Here is a 15,919-nt window from a genome sequence, read left to right as displayed (position 1 = left end):
TAGCCCATGCTGTGATACACATTTTGCTCCAGGAGAAGGAGAAGAGATGAGCGGTGACTCAGAATGAACAGAGTACTGGGGACACAGCTTGATAATGGATAATTCTAATTCTCCTCAACCTATTAGTAAGCAAAAATACATAAAGTTATAATTAGTTGAAAGCCAGATGCCAAAATAGTGGGAAGAACTATGTGGTGCATTCTGTGATTTTACAATTGCTTTGACTTTCCTTATTTCCTTCTTTTCCTTACTCCTTAAAGACACACAGATATGTCTTTAATAAGGAAGAAAGCCAAAAGACACATAATGAAAGCCTGAGTAACAATGACACTGCATAATGATATGAACAAAAATTATGGCAGTAAAATCTGTCAGTAAATATGAAAGATTCCCAAATCAAAGGCAAAGCAACAATGAAAGGGAAATTTGCAATACAACACTACTCATGTTAAATATCATGCTGAAATATGTAAATTCTAGAAACTCTAACTTGGGACAATAAAATAAAGTTTAAATTTACAGGAACTACAGGGGCACCCTGGGTCACTCAGTCTGTTGAGCGTCCGACTTCAGCTCAAGTCATGACCTCACGGTTTGTGAGTTCAAGACTCACATCAGGCTTTGTGCTGTCAGTGGGGAGCCTGCTTCAGATCCTCTGTGCGGCCCTCTCCCTCTGCCCCTCCCCCGTTCGCACTCTCTCAAAAGTAAACAAACATTAAAAAATATGTACTTTACAGAAACTACAGAGACTAGACAGGAAAAAAAAACATGACACCACAATTAGACAAATCCAAAACGTAGACATTCTATAATTAGCCTAGACTTTTTAAAAAGTCAATTGGAGGGGCGCCTGGGTGGCGCAGTCGGTTAAGCGTCCGACTTCGGCTCAGGTCACGATCTCGCCGTCCGTGAGTTCGAGCCCCGCGTCAGGCTCTGGGCTGATGGCTCGGAGCCTGGAGCCTGTTTCCGATTCTGTGTCTCCCTCTCTCTCTGCCCCTCCCCCATTCATGCTCTGTCTCTCTCTGTCCCAAAAATAAATAAAAAACGTTGAAAAAAAAAATTAAAAAAAAAAAAGGTCAATTGGATGGAGAAATGATTAAACCCTAACTGGAGCCCTGGCTTGGAAAAACTAGCTATAAATGATATTTTGGGGGTAACTAGGGAAATTTAAATATAAACTAGGTGTGAGATATAAGAGAATTATTAATCATATTCAACATGATAAAGGTGTTACAATTATGAAGGTGAAGCCTGAAGCACTTAGAGGTGAGGTGTCATGATGTATCATGTGTGCGTGTATGTGCAAGACAGAATGTGTATATCGACGTGTCTATGTGCAGATATATATCTTACATTAGTACATAGCTGAAGCAAATATGATCTTTTGAAAGGTTCATATCTTCGAATCTAAGCAGAGACCATGTATTATTCTTCCAACTTCCTTGTTCATGCGAAAATCCTTCATATTAAAAAATTACGCTTATTCTTCCATAGCACAATACTGCATCTTTTAATATTCCTGTGCCACAGGGACTGGAAAAAAGTAAGACTTTTTGATAATACAGCATAATATTTTGAGATCAGCTAAATTTATTCTCACTTTTTAAAAATCTTTAAGTTGGGGATTTCCTTACTAAAATGCACCCAAAAGCTCTCTTTACGCCCTTGCAAAGTTCACTAGCGTTCTGTCTTAAAGGTCTGTGATGATTGTGGAAATGATGTGCAGGGCTTCATCTGCGATGTATGGTGTGGCATAAATGAAACAGTACAAATGATAACCGGTTTATTTGCTTTTTTTTTTTTTAAGTTTATTTATTTTCAGAGAGAGAGAGAGCATGAGTGGGGCGGGGCGGGGGGGGGGGGGCGGTGGCACAGAGAGAGAGGGAGAGAGAAAATCCCAAGCAGGTTTCCAGCATGGAACCCTATGCAGGGCTTGAACTCAGGAACCATGAGATCATGACCTCAGCTGAAACCAAGAGTCAGACGCTTAACCAACTGAGTCACCCAGGCACCCCATTTGGGTTTTTATTTCTTTTTATATCCTTTCGTTTAACCATTCCAGATACTTATTGAGAGACAGTAATATGCATAAATGATACTGTGAGAAGTTAAAAATGTAATTCACTGGGGCACCTGGGTAGCTCAGTCAGTTAAGCTTCCAACTTCGGCCTAGGTCATGTTTTCATGGTTCATGAGTGCAAGCCCCACATCAGGCTCTGTGCTGACAGCTCAGAGCCTAGAGCCTGGAGCCTGCTTTGGATTCTGTGTCTCCCTCTCTCTCTCTCTCTGCCCCTCCCCACCTCTCAAAAATAAATAAATATTTAAAAAATTTTTTAAATAATAATTCACTGAGAAAGACTTAATATGTTGGATATGTTATAATAAAGTACTTGGTAGCTGAACAAATCACTACATTTAAGAACATATTTTCTTTTAAAGAACAGTTTTTCCCCCCAAACAAAAATTTATTTGCCTGCTGGGAAGATTATGAGAAACACTGTTCCAACTCAAATAACCAAACTTATAACGGTCCCCCACCATAAAACCTACCACAGTGCCCAGCATACTGTAAACGTTTTGAATAAAGAATTATCCTTTGCATAAAGCCTTCCAGGAAATATTTGCATCCTCCTTCCAATTCCTGAACACTGTATGACACATAAGGAATTAGTCATATTTATACCTTGTAACCTGGGTATGAATTTATCTCATGGGCTCTAATTTATAAATTAGGAAAAACAGCATTATATAGGAATGGACCGTCATCCATTCTGCATGAATGATATCTGAAGTCTTTATCGTCTTTAGGATTATTTCATTTAATTTTTCATATTTGAAACATCTTAACTTTAAAATAGCCTAACACAGGTTAATGGTCAATGCAAGATTCAAAAATCATTTAGGATACACTCCTCTTTTGTCCATTTCAAATGTATCGATCCCAGACATAAAATCTTCTACTAATTGTTCTTATACAATTTGATAAGTTGTTATGAATTGTAAAATTCCTTAAAAAATAGACTCCCAGCATGGTAAGGGAAAGCAGTAAAAAACCCATATTAAAGATGATGATACTAAATGCAATTAAGTATCCTGGATTGGATCCTGAAACAGAATAGGAACATTAGTGGAAAAACCAGTGAAATCCAAATAAATTCTAGAGTTTGTTAATAGCACTGTATTGTTACTTTCTTTGTTTTAATAAATGCACCATGGTTATGTAAGATTTTATATTAGAGGGAGCTGGGCAAAGGGTATACAAAAACTCTATGCTATTTTTGTAACTTTTCTGTAAATCTAAAATTATTTCAAAACATAAAGTTTTAAAGATAACTTTAGTGGTTAAATCTGTTTAGTTTATGTCTAGACAACACACAGGGGGCGAGGAGGGGTAGGAAAAGGAAAACACCCAGATACATAATTCAAGCTTCTCAAATCTGTGACTAAGCTTCCTGCCTATTCTCAGCGCAGTTGGCACTCAGGGTTCTATTTGGTTTGTACAAAGCTCTATGGAATAGAACTTTTTTTTGCCCCTAAAAACCTCAAACGGAAATGGCTTGCTTTTCCCTAGGTTTTTTCTTTCTTATCATAACACAAAGCAACGGAGACTAGCTAGCACCAACAGTGTAAGTTAAAAAAGATACAATCCCTCGGGTTCTAGCGATAAAGGAAGATAAGAAAAGTCTGACCTGTTTTACAATCCTAACAAAGAAAGCATTTCACCAACATTTTCAGGAAACAAGCAGAGGAACCAGAATCAGTAACTACTAATTTTACTGTGATTTAGCAAAATGCACCTCTATATTAACGAAGAGCAGTAGGAAAATATTTGTTGTAATCTGCCCTTTCCCATTCCATTACTCAATGCGATTCTTGTTACTGTTCCAGGGTATCTCGGGGCGTCATAGCCCACCTACACAGTAACTCTCTGAACTCCCCAGTTATGCAGAGACACAGGAAAACCATTTGATGTAACTCAAATAACAGAAAAAAGCAACCGATCTCTTCTCAAGGAAGCATTTCTGCTTATTTATCAGCTGCCTGCTATGAAAGTGAGAATACAGAAAAAAATCAGATAAAAGATGTTATGTGATATATGTTAGTGCAGTAAGCATCCTTAATTTGTACCAAGTTTGAATTAAAAAGTACTTCAAGGGAAACTGTAGCAATTATCAAAACAGAGTATTACTGATATGGTTTTATATGACATTCCACTGAATAAGAAATTTACAACAGTAACACTGTTTGAGAAAGTGCTGAGCGGAGGTGGGAGGTACTCTCAACACTGGTGATGAAAAATTAGTACATCCTTTTAAGAGGGCAATTTGTCATTTTTGACCATTTTCTCCTTTTTCAAAACACTCTCTTTCTTTGGCTTGCGTAACAGGTTCCTCTCTTCCATTTCCCTCTTGCCTTCTTGTCTCCTTCACTGATTTTAACTGCTGTTAGGCCTTGGAGTTCTGTCCGAACCACCTTCCTTTTAATGAATTATACTCTCTCCAGATCTTGTCTACTTGTGGCTTGGAGTTAGCCACTGTAGGTGACAGCTATGCAAAGGTGGTAACTTCTAAATAAATTTTACCCCAAATTTCTCTCCTGAACATTCCTCTGCAACACTCTGAACTCATGTTCCTCAACTTCAAAGGCATCCTCAAAGTTGCCTGGCAACCCTACCACCCCTTGCTCATCAGTTCACTTCCCCACCCTCTAAAACTTAGGACAGCATCTCACCTTCTGGAAATCCTCCTTAAACCTTGAATGCCCTCCTGACCTCTCCCCTCACTCCCAACAGAAAACACTCCACACTTCAAGATTATCATCAAAATAAAAACAGATCTCCCTCAGCTTTGACCACCAACTGTTCATCACTTCTTCTCCCCACATCCCTCCTTTCTGAGGATGATCCCTTACTGCCTGTGCTCTTTAGACCACACAGTTATCTTGCCTTCTCAGGAACCCTGCGTTATTATCCATCATTCTCTCATTCATGCTCTCTCTCAATATAAGGATTCACTCATAAACTGAACAATTATCAAACACAGATATGCATATCCCTTGATTCACCAAGTCTACTTCTAGGGATTTATACAAAAGACTAGCACAAAGATTTAACTGCAAGAATTCACCCTAGTGTTTTCTAAATAGCTAAAAAATACAACCTGTAAAATAGCAGGAAAACGATTAGATACACCGTAACACATCTATACTAAGACCTACTACAGAGCTATTAAAACTGTTACTTTTCTTTCCTTACATGGAAACATTCACAATTTACAGTCAAACAAAAATAGAAGGCTTCACAACAGTACAAATTTTATGAGCCCATTTTTTTAAGAAAGCATAATACATATTTATAAGCTCCAAATACACTCTGGTTACTAAAATGTTCAACTGACTGGGTGAATGGGATTAGAAGAGGTTTTTACTTTCTTCTTTTTACTTATATATAATTTTGAATTTAGCAAAAACATCTATATACATAATTAAAGATTCTATTGAATTCAGAGAAAATCTAAATACTAAGCAAATACAAGACTACAAAAACTGAACTAAGAGAATAAGGTATGCAATTATCATTAATGTATTTTAAATTAAAACATGTTCTTATTTGGGGAGAGAAAACGTTTTTGATATTTAATGAAGTTTTCCAATTTCTTCTGAGTCCCGATAAAAATTACCCTCATGCTGGAGTGATACCTTTTACATAAAGCCAAAAGAGGTCCTTATCTACAGGAGACTAGATAAAGATGAACAAACTTTAATATATTCATACAAAGGAATACTGCTCATCAATAAAAAGGAGCAAGTTAATGGGGCACCTGGGTGGCTTAGTCAGTTAAGGGTCCTACTCTTGATCTCCTCCGCCCAGGTCATGATTTCATGGTTCGTGTGTTCAAGCCCCTTGTCAGGCTCTGCGCCGTGTCAGTGCAGAGCCTGCTTAGAATTCTCTCTCTCCCTCCCTCTCTCTCTCAAAAATAATAAACTTAAAAAAAAAAAAAAGAGAACAAGTTACTGATATATACAATATGGATAAATCTCAAAAACATTATGCTGAGTGAGAAAGACTTACACAAAGAATATGCTATATGACTTCATTAAAATGAAGTTCTAGAATTAGATAAACTACTCTACCATGGGAAAAAATGAGAATAAGGGTGAGAGGGTTGACTGGGAAGGGCAAGCAGGAAGTTCCTGGGGTGACATTAATGTTCAACAACACGATGGTGTTGCACTACACAGGTGTGTGCATTTATCAACATTCAAACTCATCCAACGGTTCGCTTAGGATCTGTGCCTATCATAACTCTAGCAGATGGTACGCGTGCAGAAATGTTTCAGGGTGATCTATACTGATGTCTGCAAGTTACTTCACAAGCATCCCCCTTAAAAAAAAAAGGTTAATAATTCTCTCTCTCTCCTTCTGCCCCTCTCTCCCGCTTGTGTTCTCTAAAATAAAAAAAAATAAAATAAAACAAAACAAAACCAAGGTCTTAATAGCTAGAGGGATACATAGACATATAATTAAAAAAATTATAGAAACCAGGTGGTGGGTATAATTCTCCCAACTTTTTTATTCTCATTAAAAAAACGTTGGAAAAATTTAACTTTCAATAAAGTCAGCTAGCAAAGGCAAACTACCTAGTTAAATGTATGCATTTGAAAGCAGGAAAAGAAATAGAAGAAACCTTCCTAGTTTTTCAATTACCAAATGATTTTACAGCTTGGAGTAATTTCTCAAATGGCAGAAAACATCCCATCTTTAACAAAAGACACTAAAACATTTTAGCAATCAATTGCCATTTCTATAAAGTCACAAGCATTTCTGCACGTTGACAAATATGGATGCTTTTTGGGAACTTCATTTGTAAACCATCTGTGGACAATGACATAATAAAGAGATAAGAGCTATATCTATGTCATAACTAATTATGGAAACAATTACATGCACCTTGATACTAACTATTGAAAATACTGGTATGAAAACACACAGGATATAGGTCAAAACAGACCACCAACTATTCATCAAACTTTTCCTAAAGGACACAGAAAATAATAAATAATGTTTAATTGCTAACTTATAATAATGTTTAATTGTTAACTTATAATACAATAACTTTCCTAATTAAACATTTTAGGAAATATAAATTATAAACTACGACAATTTCAGTTTCAGTCATCATAACAAAATCTTGTTTACATTGATCTTTAAAATATTTTTTTAATTTTTTATTTTAATGTTTATTTATTTTTGAGACAGAGAGAGGCAGAGCATGAACGGGGGAGGGTCAGAGAGAGGGAGACACAGAATCTGGAACAGGCTCCAGGCTCTGAGCTGTCAGCACAGAGCCTGACGCGGGGCTCGAACACACGGACCGCGAGATCGTGACCTGAGCCGAAGTCCGCCGCTTAACCGACTGAGCCACCCAGGCGCCCCTAAAATATTTTTTTTAATGTTTATTTTTGAGAGAGAAAGGAGAGCATGTGCCCTCAAATGGGGGAGGGGGGAGGGGGAGGGGCAGAGGGAGAGGGAAACAAAGAATCTGAAGCAGGCTCCCTACTGTCAGTGCAAAACCTGAGTGGGGCTCAAACCCATGAACTGTGAGATTATGACCTGAGCCGAAGTCCAACACTCAACTGACTGAGCCACCCAGGCGCCCCTAAAATATTTTTAAATCTTTGCTAAAGAAAATGACATGAAGCCCTCAGAGAAATCCTTACTAATAAAGGACTTATCATTCTGTAGATGATAAACATCAGCTATAGAAGATACAATAAAATCACCTGGAAGAAAAAAATTAAAACCTTCATAAATTTGTTATGAATATTTTAGTTTCTGAATATAATCTATTGATTTTACAGTATATGTTACTATATATCATGCATATATATATTTGTGAAGTTGCACATACAAAAAAACTATATATGCTACACTTTGAATGATTTAAGGTAAGGGTTTTTCAACAGTCATTCTGCATTTAGTTTTTCAATAATTCTATATCTTATTTTTGTCACGCACACAGACACTGAACCTAACCCCCACGTACGCTGTAACTCCACCATATATATAATACAACCTACCACAGTAATTTCCCATCCCTCCAAATTCTCTACCAGTTATGCTGATAAGTCTAAAGAAGGTTCACATATATTATAAAAGATTCCTTCAACAAATATTTATTCAAAGCTTAATATAAGCCAAACATGAGAACTGACACGGGATGTACAATGACAAATAAGTCACGTGACCCCAGCTTACAAGGTAGGGACGGAGGGGAATGAGAGATAGCAAATAAGTAAACAAAGACAAATATATGTGTTTATGGACAGAACTGTGAAAAAAAGTTACAGGATGGAATGATGTTCAAAAGAGAGAGAACCTGCTTATGGTTAGCAGGTCAGACCTCTGTGAGGAGATGATATTAAAGCCCAAGTCCTGATGACCAAGCAACAGCAGGCTTTGTTGCAAAGAGCAGGAGAGAAGAGTATCCCTTCAGGAGTCATAGCATGTGCAAAGGCCCAGAATGAGGAATGAGCTCAGTAGGTTGAAGTAACAGAAAGGCCAGTGTGACTACGGCACAAACTGCAGACAAAGGTGGAACTGGTTTCAGGGAGGGCTTAGTAAGAATGCCGGAGTTTATTCTAAGTGTAAAAGAAAATCAGTGAAGAATATTAGAAAGGGAGAATGACACAGAGTCTTTTACTTGGTAGAGAAGGAGTTGTAAAAGAAAGAATGGAAGCTAAAGTAGTACAGACAAAAAAAAAAAAGGAAACAAAACAAAACACCAGGGGAACTAGGAAGTGGAAAGGAAGGCCTGAGATATTCTGACAAGAGAATCGGTAAGACTGGCTCACAAGGCAAGGGGGAGGGAGACCGTATGAACAACTGCACACACGATGGTGCTATTAACAAGGCTGACAGAGTAAGAAAACAAGTCTGGTCCTGACGGTGAGGGGAAGGTTTAGCAGGGAATCAAGAACAATTTAGACAGGATACCTTCGAGATGCCTGTAAGACAGCCAAAAGGATATGATGAGTTAGGCAGCTGGATTTAGGTCAGGGGATGGGACTTAGGGGCATATTGATCGAGTTCTTTAAACTGACCTGGGTGTCCATAAAATACAAACAAATGGGCCACACTCCAGATCTTGTGCATCAGAATGACGAGTACATGCACATTTTTAACACGGTCAAGTGATTCTGGTGTCAACTGGAGTCTGAGAAGCACCTGTGTAAATAGTCTAATGTTATAGTTCATCACCTAGGGATATAACTCTTTGCAGAAGAAAACAATATGTCGAGCAATAATGGTTTGACTAATCGAGAGTTATCTCATCTCCTCCAGACACACAACATTATAGAGGAAACACTGTTCTAATTAGCCATTCTTTCAAATGACATTTACTGAAGGCCACTCTGAAAGTGAATAATTTCATTTCCTAAATATTTCCTTACAAAATACACAAGAAATGGCTCACGAGTAAATCAAGGTCCAGAAAGGTAGGGTCTCTCCCAAAGGACACACAATCAAGAAGAGCCAAAATTCACAAATCAAGATAACACCAATTCCAATCTGCTTTCCACCACACAAAAATGCCACAAAGCTCATGACTATCACATTCACCATCTGTCACATGTCACGTGCAAAAATGATTACAGTTGACCCTTGAACAAGGGTTTGAAGTACATGAGTCCACTAATATGTGGACTTTTCTTGATAAATACAGTGCAGTACTGTAAATATTTTCTCATGGTTTTCTTAACATTTTTTCTCTAGCTTACTTTATAACACAGTATATAATACATATAGCATACAAAATACGTTACTTGACTGTTTATATAACCAATAAGGCTTAGGGTCAACAGTAGGCTATTAGCAGGCAAGTTTGGGGGGAGTCAAAAGATATACGTGGATTTTCCACAGAGTAGGGGTTGATGGCCTTAACTCCCATGTTGTTCAAGGATCAAATGTATAACAAGACAAAGTGGGGTGAGTGCCTTAAGAGGAACAGAAAGGACAATGAAAGTAAGAAGGAAAAAATTACTTTTTCATTTTCACTACTGAAAAGTTTCATAATTGCAGAAGCTATAAACTCTTACCTTTCAAAGCATCCACAAAAGCTCCTAGTAGCAAAAGTGTTTTACTCCTATACAAAAAGCACTAAGACTCTACCTAACTTAACCTACTACCTCTTCATAGACTTTGGGCCTTTAATTTAAAGGAAAAAAAAAAAAAAGCTACCTATACAATGGCTACAAAGGCCCTGTATAAATCTAGCCCTTTAATTGCTAGATTAAACAAAAGGTCACAAAACAGGTCATCCACGACTAAACTCAAGTGTCCTCATCAGTTAAATGAGAACACAGTGTTTGGGATAAAGAACCTATACACTTGGGGTGCCTGGGTGGCTCAGTTGGTTGAGCGTGTGACTTCAGCTCAGGTCATGATCTCGCAGTCTGTGAGTTCAAGCCCCATGTCAGGCTCTGTGCTGACACCTGGGGCCTTGAGCCTGCTTCAGATTCTCTATCTCCCTCTCTCTCTGCCCCTCCCTCTCTCTCTGCCCCTCCCCCACTCATGCTCGCACGTGCGCGCGCGCGCGCTCTCTCTCTCTCTCTCTCTCTCTCTGTCAAAAATAAACATTAAAAAATTTTATATAAAAAAAAGAACTTATACACTTAAAAGTCACTATCATTTATAGTTATTATTGGGAGAACATACACATAATAATCTATAACTGTTAGAGATTTTATGTTTTTCCATCTTTTTTTTTTCATGTTTATTTATTTTTGAAAGAGAGACTGAGCATAAATGGGGGAAGGGGCAGAGAGAGAAGGAGATACAGAATCCGAAGCAGGCTTCAGGCTCCAAGCTGTCAGCACAGAGCCTGACACGAGGCTCAAATCCATGGACCGTGAGATCATGACCAGAGCCAAAGCCGGACACTTAAGTGACTGAGCCACCCAGGCACCCCCGTAAGAGATTTTATTTTTATGTGAAATGTTGAATTTTGCTTCAAGTATATACTTCCATCTATCTCAATACTATACAACTAGTAATGTTTCTTCAAATGCTGGCAAATCCTCTTTGCTGACTGCCCCTAGACAAGAATCAATCGTCTGACTCGAAACTCAGGGCCACTCTGTACTTACCTTTTCACAACAGTTCTAATGTTTGTCAACTATTCATTATCCCCAAGCTAGACTTTAAGTTCCTTGAAGGCAGAAGCTGTGTCTTGTTCATTTCTAATCATTCAACACCTGAGCAGTTATTACGTGTCTTGCACTGATCTAGGTCCTGACAACAAAGCAGTGAACAAAATAGTCTCTGCCCTCCTCAGACCATATACTCCAAAGAGATAAAGAAATATTAATATAGGGGCACCTGGGTGGCTCAGTTGGTTAAGTGGCCGACTCTTGATTTCGGCTCAGGTCACAATCTCATCATCGTTGAGATCCAGACCCATGTCGGGCTCTGTGCTAACAGCAAGGAGCCTGCTTGGGATTCTCTCTCCCTCTCTCTGCCTCTTCCCTGCTGACATACGTGTTCTCTCTCTCTCTCTCAAAAATAAATAACACTAAAAAAAGAGATACTAATATATATCAATTAGTAATAAACATTATTAAATAAAGGAGAAAAGGAGGACTAGAAATACTGTAGGAGCTACTTGGTTGCTATGTTACATTGGTTATCAGGGAAAGCCTCACATATAACTGAAATCTGAATAGGTGGAGAAAGTCACACAGATATCTTCAGGAGTCATCCAGAGAGAGAGGGAGAAGAGCAAGTGCAAAAGCCCTGAGGCAGGAACATAGTTGTTATGTTGGGAAAATTCTAAGAAGGCAAAGTGATGGAGTATAACAGAGGGCAGGCTCTGAGGGAAGAAGAGTGCCATGATCTGATTTATGTTTCAAAGAATCACTCAGACTCCTGTAACAAGAATAGAGAACACAGAAGCAGTGAACCTCATTAGAATCCTGCAATTATCCAGAGGAGCCATAAATGGTGGCTTGAACCAGGTGGGCGATGATGAGGACTAGCTGGATTTTAGTTAGGTTTTCAAAACAGAACTCACAAAATTTGATGAACTGGATGTGAAAAGAAAGATGAATCAAGGAGAGATTTTAAAAGATGAGGAAGAACAGAATTACCATTAAATAAGACAAGAAAGTCAGAGAAGCAGTTTTCCCAGAATCTAGCAAACTGCCCAGGACATAGTGGACGCTCAAATATTTGTGAATTAAATTCAACTGAATAAACTCCCAAAATGAAACAGTAAACTCAATGTATTGCTCTCTATTTATGCTAATTTCCTTTAGTAATGTTTGCTGATTACACAGCGACTTAGCCCCTAACACAGCTCACGTGCTCACATGGAAACCTTACACTGCAACACAGCAACTAATCCTTGCATCTGAAGTACCAGTTTCAGTTTTAAGTTCACAATTCTCTCGGATGTAAGAGAAATCTGCCATGAAAGCTCTGTGACAGCCTGAGAATTCTTATACCCAAAGTAATTAACCTGTTCGTTAATGATGTCATATTCCTGGAAGGTAGAGCAGTGCAAATAGAACCCCCTAGGGCAGAATTAATTGAAAATTATAACACTTCACGACAAATTTTCAGAATGGGACAAGACTGAACAAGTCCCCTAAAAAAAAATTATAAAATAAGAAGTCATCAGCATTTTTTAAAATGTCCTTTTTATCTGCAGCAATAAGTCCCTTCAAAACAATTTTGATGTAAAACTAAAATCTGCTTGGGAATATAAAATTTCGCACGTCTTCCCCCAAGCAGGCACTTTCCTGCCAATCAGTGAAAAGGAGCTTCACTTAGGAAAGGATCGGGTGTTCTCACTCACTACAGCACTTCTCAGGCATACTCCCAGATTTTCTAATCCAGCGCCTTTACTATAGCTCCATAAAGAACCACAAAGTTAACAGAAATACATTAAAAGGAACGCTCCTAAAACAAAAAAGTTATCATCCTTTCCTCCCTTCCGGTTACTTTAAAAATTTAACCGAAGCTTAAAAATATTAACTGAAGTTTAAGTATCATCTCTCTTCCACATTAGTCACCCTAACGCCCCACCCTAACCTAATGTGTTTAAAAACACAAACAAACAAAACAAAACATGCGTACAACTTTCAGCGAAAAGACAGCGTAAAAACAAGCCCAGATCGTTCGGAGAGGCTGATCGTACTGAATTCAGCAACAGGCAGCACTTCCTTTTTCCTATCAGTAAACGGCCTTGAACCAATCCAAACAAATCTGAAATGCCAGCCAGATTCCCCGTATCTCCCCCGCTCCCTCCCCCCAAAGCTGGCCTGGAAACACAGCAGCCGCTGACCACAGAGCTGAACAGAAAAGAACCAGCACAAACAATGATTTTTGGAGGCAGGAAGGTCAGGAGCCAGGTTTTCAAACACCACCTGGTCGCGAGTTAGAGCCCGGCAGCCCCGCAATTACATTCCCCACCGAGCGGCACGCACTCCTCCCCCGCGCCGAGGGCCCCGCACGCGGATTCGAGGCGAGGTGGGGCGCGGAGAGAGAACCGCCTCGGGTGAAGGGAGTGCCCAAGGGGTGCCCGGGCGCCCGCGGAACGGAGCGCAAATAAGCACGCGTGCCAAGGATGAATGCGGCGTCCCTTAGGAGCACAGTGCTCGGCGCCTGCCACAAAACGCGGAGGGCAGGGAGCCCCAGTCGGGCTTTCCTCCCCGGGTGCAACGGGCTGGAGGGGCTACAGGTTCAGGACCCCTGAGAAGGGGCCCCGGAGGCTACTACTTCCCCGTAAAAGGGTGGGGCGCACGGGGACGCAGGTAGGGGCTGCTGCTACTGCTCCGTCCCTCCTGTCATCACCGACGTAGGGGCACCCTAAAGAGCGGAGAGGGGGGGGGCTGGGTGGGGGAGGGGAGCACTAGAGCCAGAGGGGCAGTGGGCCCGAGGGGGCGGCGGGCCGGCGGGCGGGCGCGCGCGCGCGCCGGGGCGAGGAGAAGGCGCGACCCCGGCCCGGAGCCCGGGAGGCACGAGCAGCCGCCGGACTGCGGAACGCCAGCGCTGCCCGGCCAGCGACCAGGGGAAGCGGGAAAGGGGCCACCCTCCTCCCCGCCCCCACCACACTCACCATGTAGAGGGTGAAGGGCAGGCCGAGCAGAAAGAGCCACAGGTAGAGGTGCAGCGCGTTCACGAAGGTGGCCTGGTGCGGGTCGTAGTACCAGCCCCCGCTGAGCGCGGCCCACACCCCCTGCCGGAGGATCTGCAGCGTCTGCGACCCCATCCCCACCCGGCGCCGCCGCCGCCGCCGCCGCCGCCGTCCCCGCCCCGGCCCCAGCTCGGCCTCGGTCGCCGGAGCCCGCAGCTGCCCCGTCTATCCCCCTCCGGAGCTCCGGGAGAGCGGGCCGGCGCTCCGGCGGTCGCTAGGGCTGCTGCAGGAGGAGGAGGAGGAGGCAGCGAACGAGAAGGAGGAGGAGACCGAGGAGGCGGCGAGCGGCGGGGCGGAGGAGAGCGGAGAAGAGGAGGAGACCAGCCTCCACAGCGCCGCCGCCATCTTGTCTCCTAACACCCGGAGCCGGAGCCAGGCCCCCGTGCCCGCGGCCCGTCAGCGCCGCCGCCGCCGCCGCCGCGACCCCCGCCGGCCGCCAGCCCTGGGCCCGGCGGAGAGGGAGGCCCGGCGCCCGGGAGGGACGGGGAGCAAGCCGCGCCCCCTCCAGCCCCTCCTCTCCTCTCCCTCCGCCCCCCGGGCCGGCTCTCCGCGGGTGCGCGCAGCGCCTCGGCTGCGGCGGGCGCCTCCTGGCGGCGCCCGGGAGAAGCGCGCGCAGACGCGGGCCGGGCCCAGGACTGGGGCGGGGCGGGGGGAGTTGGGGTGGTGCTGGGCTCTGGGAGACTCTTTTCTGCCCCTGGCAAACCACCCTGCCAAGTGCCTTGACCAGTCCCCCCAAACGGGGACCGTCATACTCCCAAACCTTGTCTTTAGAACCATGTCAGCATCCTGGCTGACGTTTTATCATGTTTATTTTAGTTAACACCTGGGAACAGTGAGGCTAATATCTGCGATGCTTAGTTGAAGGCCATGCAGAATTCAATACAGCTGGTGACTAGTGAAAAGTCACCAACGCGCTCAATTTGAGCAAGAACTGTGTTGGCCCTTGGAGGGAGCTGGGGGCCCTCGGGTGAGAAAAACAGCCACGCCAGGATTGTGAGGATTTACTACTAACAAAGACAGATGAATTAATAGGAATTTCAAGAGACGTAACAGTCTAGGGTAGACAGGTTTATCATTCTATACACGGTGATTTTATATTTTCATGTGCTGTAACTTGTAGCCATTTTTATTAATAGGCCAATCTAAACTGTGGGTCTTATAGCTCTCTTACTGCTGTAGAGACTGGGAATCATTCTTGCCTCTTTGGAACGTTTGTAAGGTATTTCTGATCTCATTGAATGAAATTTTTTTTTAAGTTTGAAGTTTGAGTTTAATTATTATAGCAATAAAAGTACTCTATACGCCTGCATTAAACCTGCTGGAATTAATCAGAAATGCAAGAGAGCCAAAAGAAACTGGTGCTATTTTAAGAAAAGTATTGAAAAACCATTGCAATACCTCCGGGGGCCATACCACTTTACGGTTCAAATATGTTCATTCCCATTTCATCTGACCTGCACAACGCTAGGGGAAGGACAGCACAGAAGCTATCCTTATTTTATGCATAAGGAAACTGAAGTGTAAAGAAACTGTGTCCTCGTAAGTAATGGTGGTTTGAGAAGACCTCTGAAACCAGCAGTTATTCTAACTGCTGCAACTGAAATTTAATGTAGAAGTTTATTTCTCAGCAATCCACCTCATCCATTCAGACAAGAATTTGAACTGATCAGTACTGCTAGGCAGCTTTTGGTTACCTGTGGCCAGTTTAAACATATGACCAA

General features: G+C 41.9%; 1 protein-coding gene across 1 annotated transcript in view; it reads right to left on the bottom strand.

The window, feature by feature from the left end:
- Window positions 1-14,635, bottom strand: part of PCNX1 (pecanex 1) — a 164,352-nt gene extending 149,717 nt beyond the window's left edge. Inside the window, 1 exon segment of the mRNA XM_042943661.1 lies at window positions 14,121-14,635. Within this exon segment, the coding sequence (XP_042799595.1) occupies window positions 14,121-14,273 (153 nt within the window). The 5' untranslated portion in view covers window positions 14,274-14,635.
- Between the last annotated feature and the right edge of the window lie 1,284 nt (window positions 14,636-15,919).

Source organism: Panthera leo, chromosome B3, assembly GCF_018350215.1.
Source record: "Panthera leo isolate Ple1 chromosome B3, P.leo_Ple1_pat1.1, whole genome shotgun sequence".
Classification (NCBI taxonomy): Eukaryota; Metazoa; Chordata; class Mammalia; order Carnivora; family Felidae; genus Panthera; species Panthera leo.
Note: the sequence above shows the minus strand (reverse complement) of the source record. Positions and strands in the feature narration are given on the sequence as shown.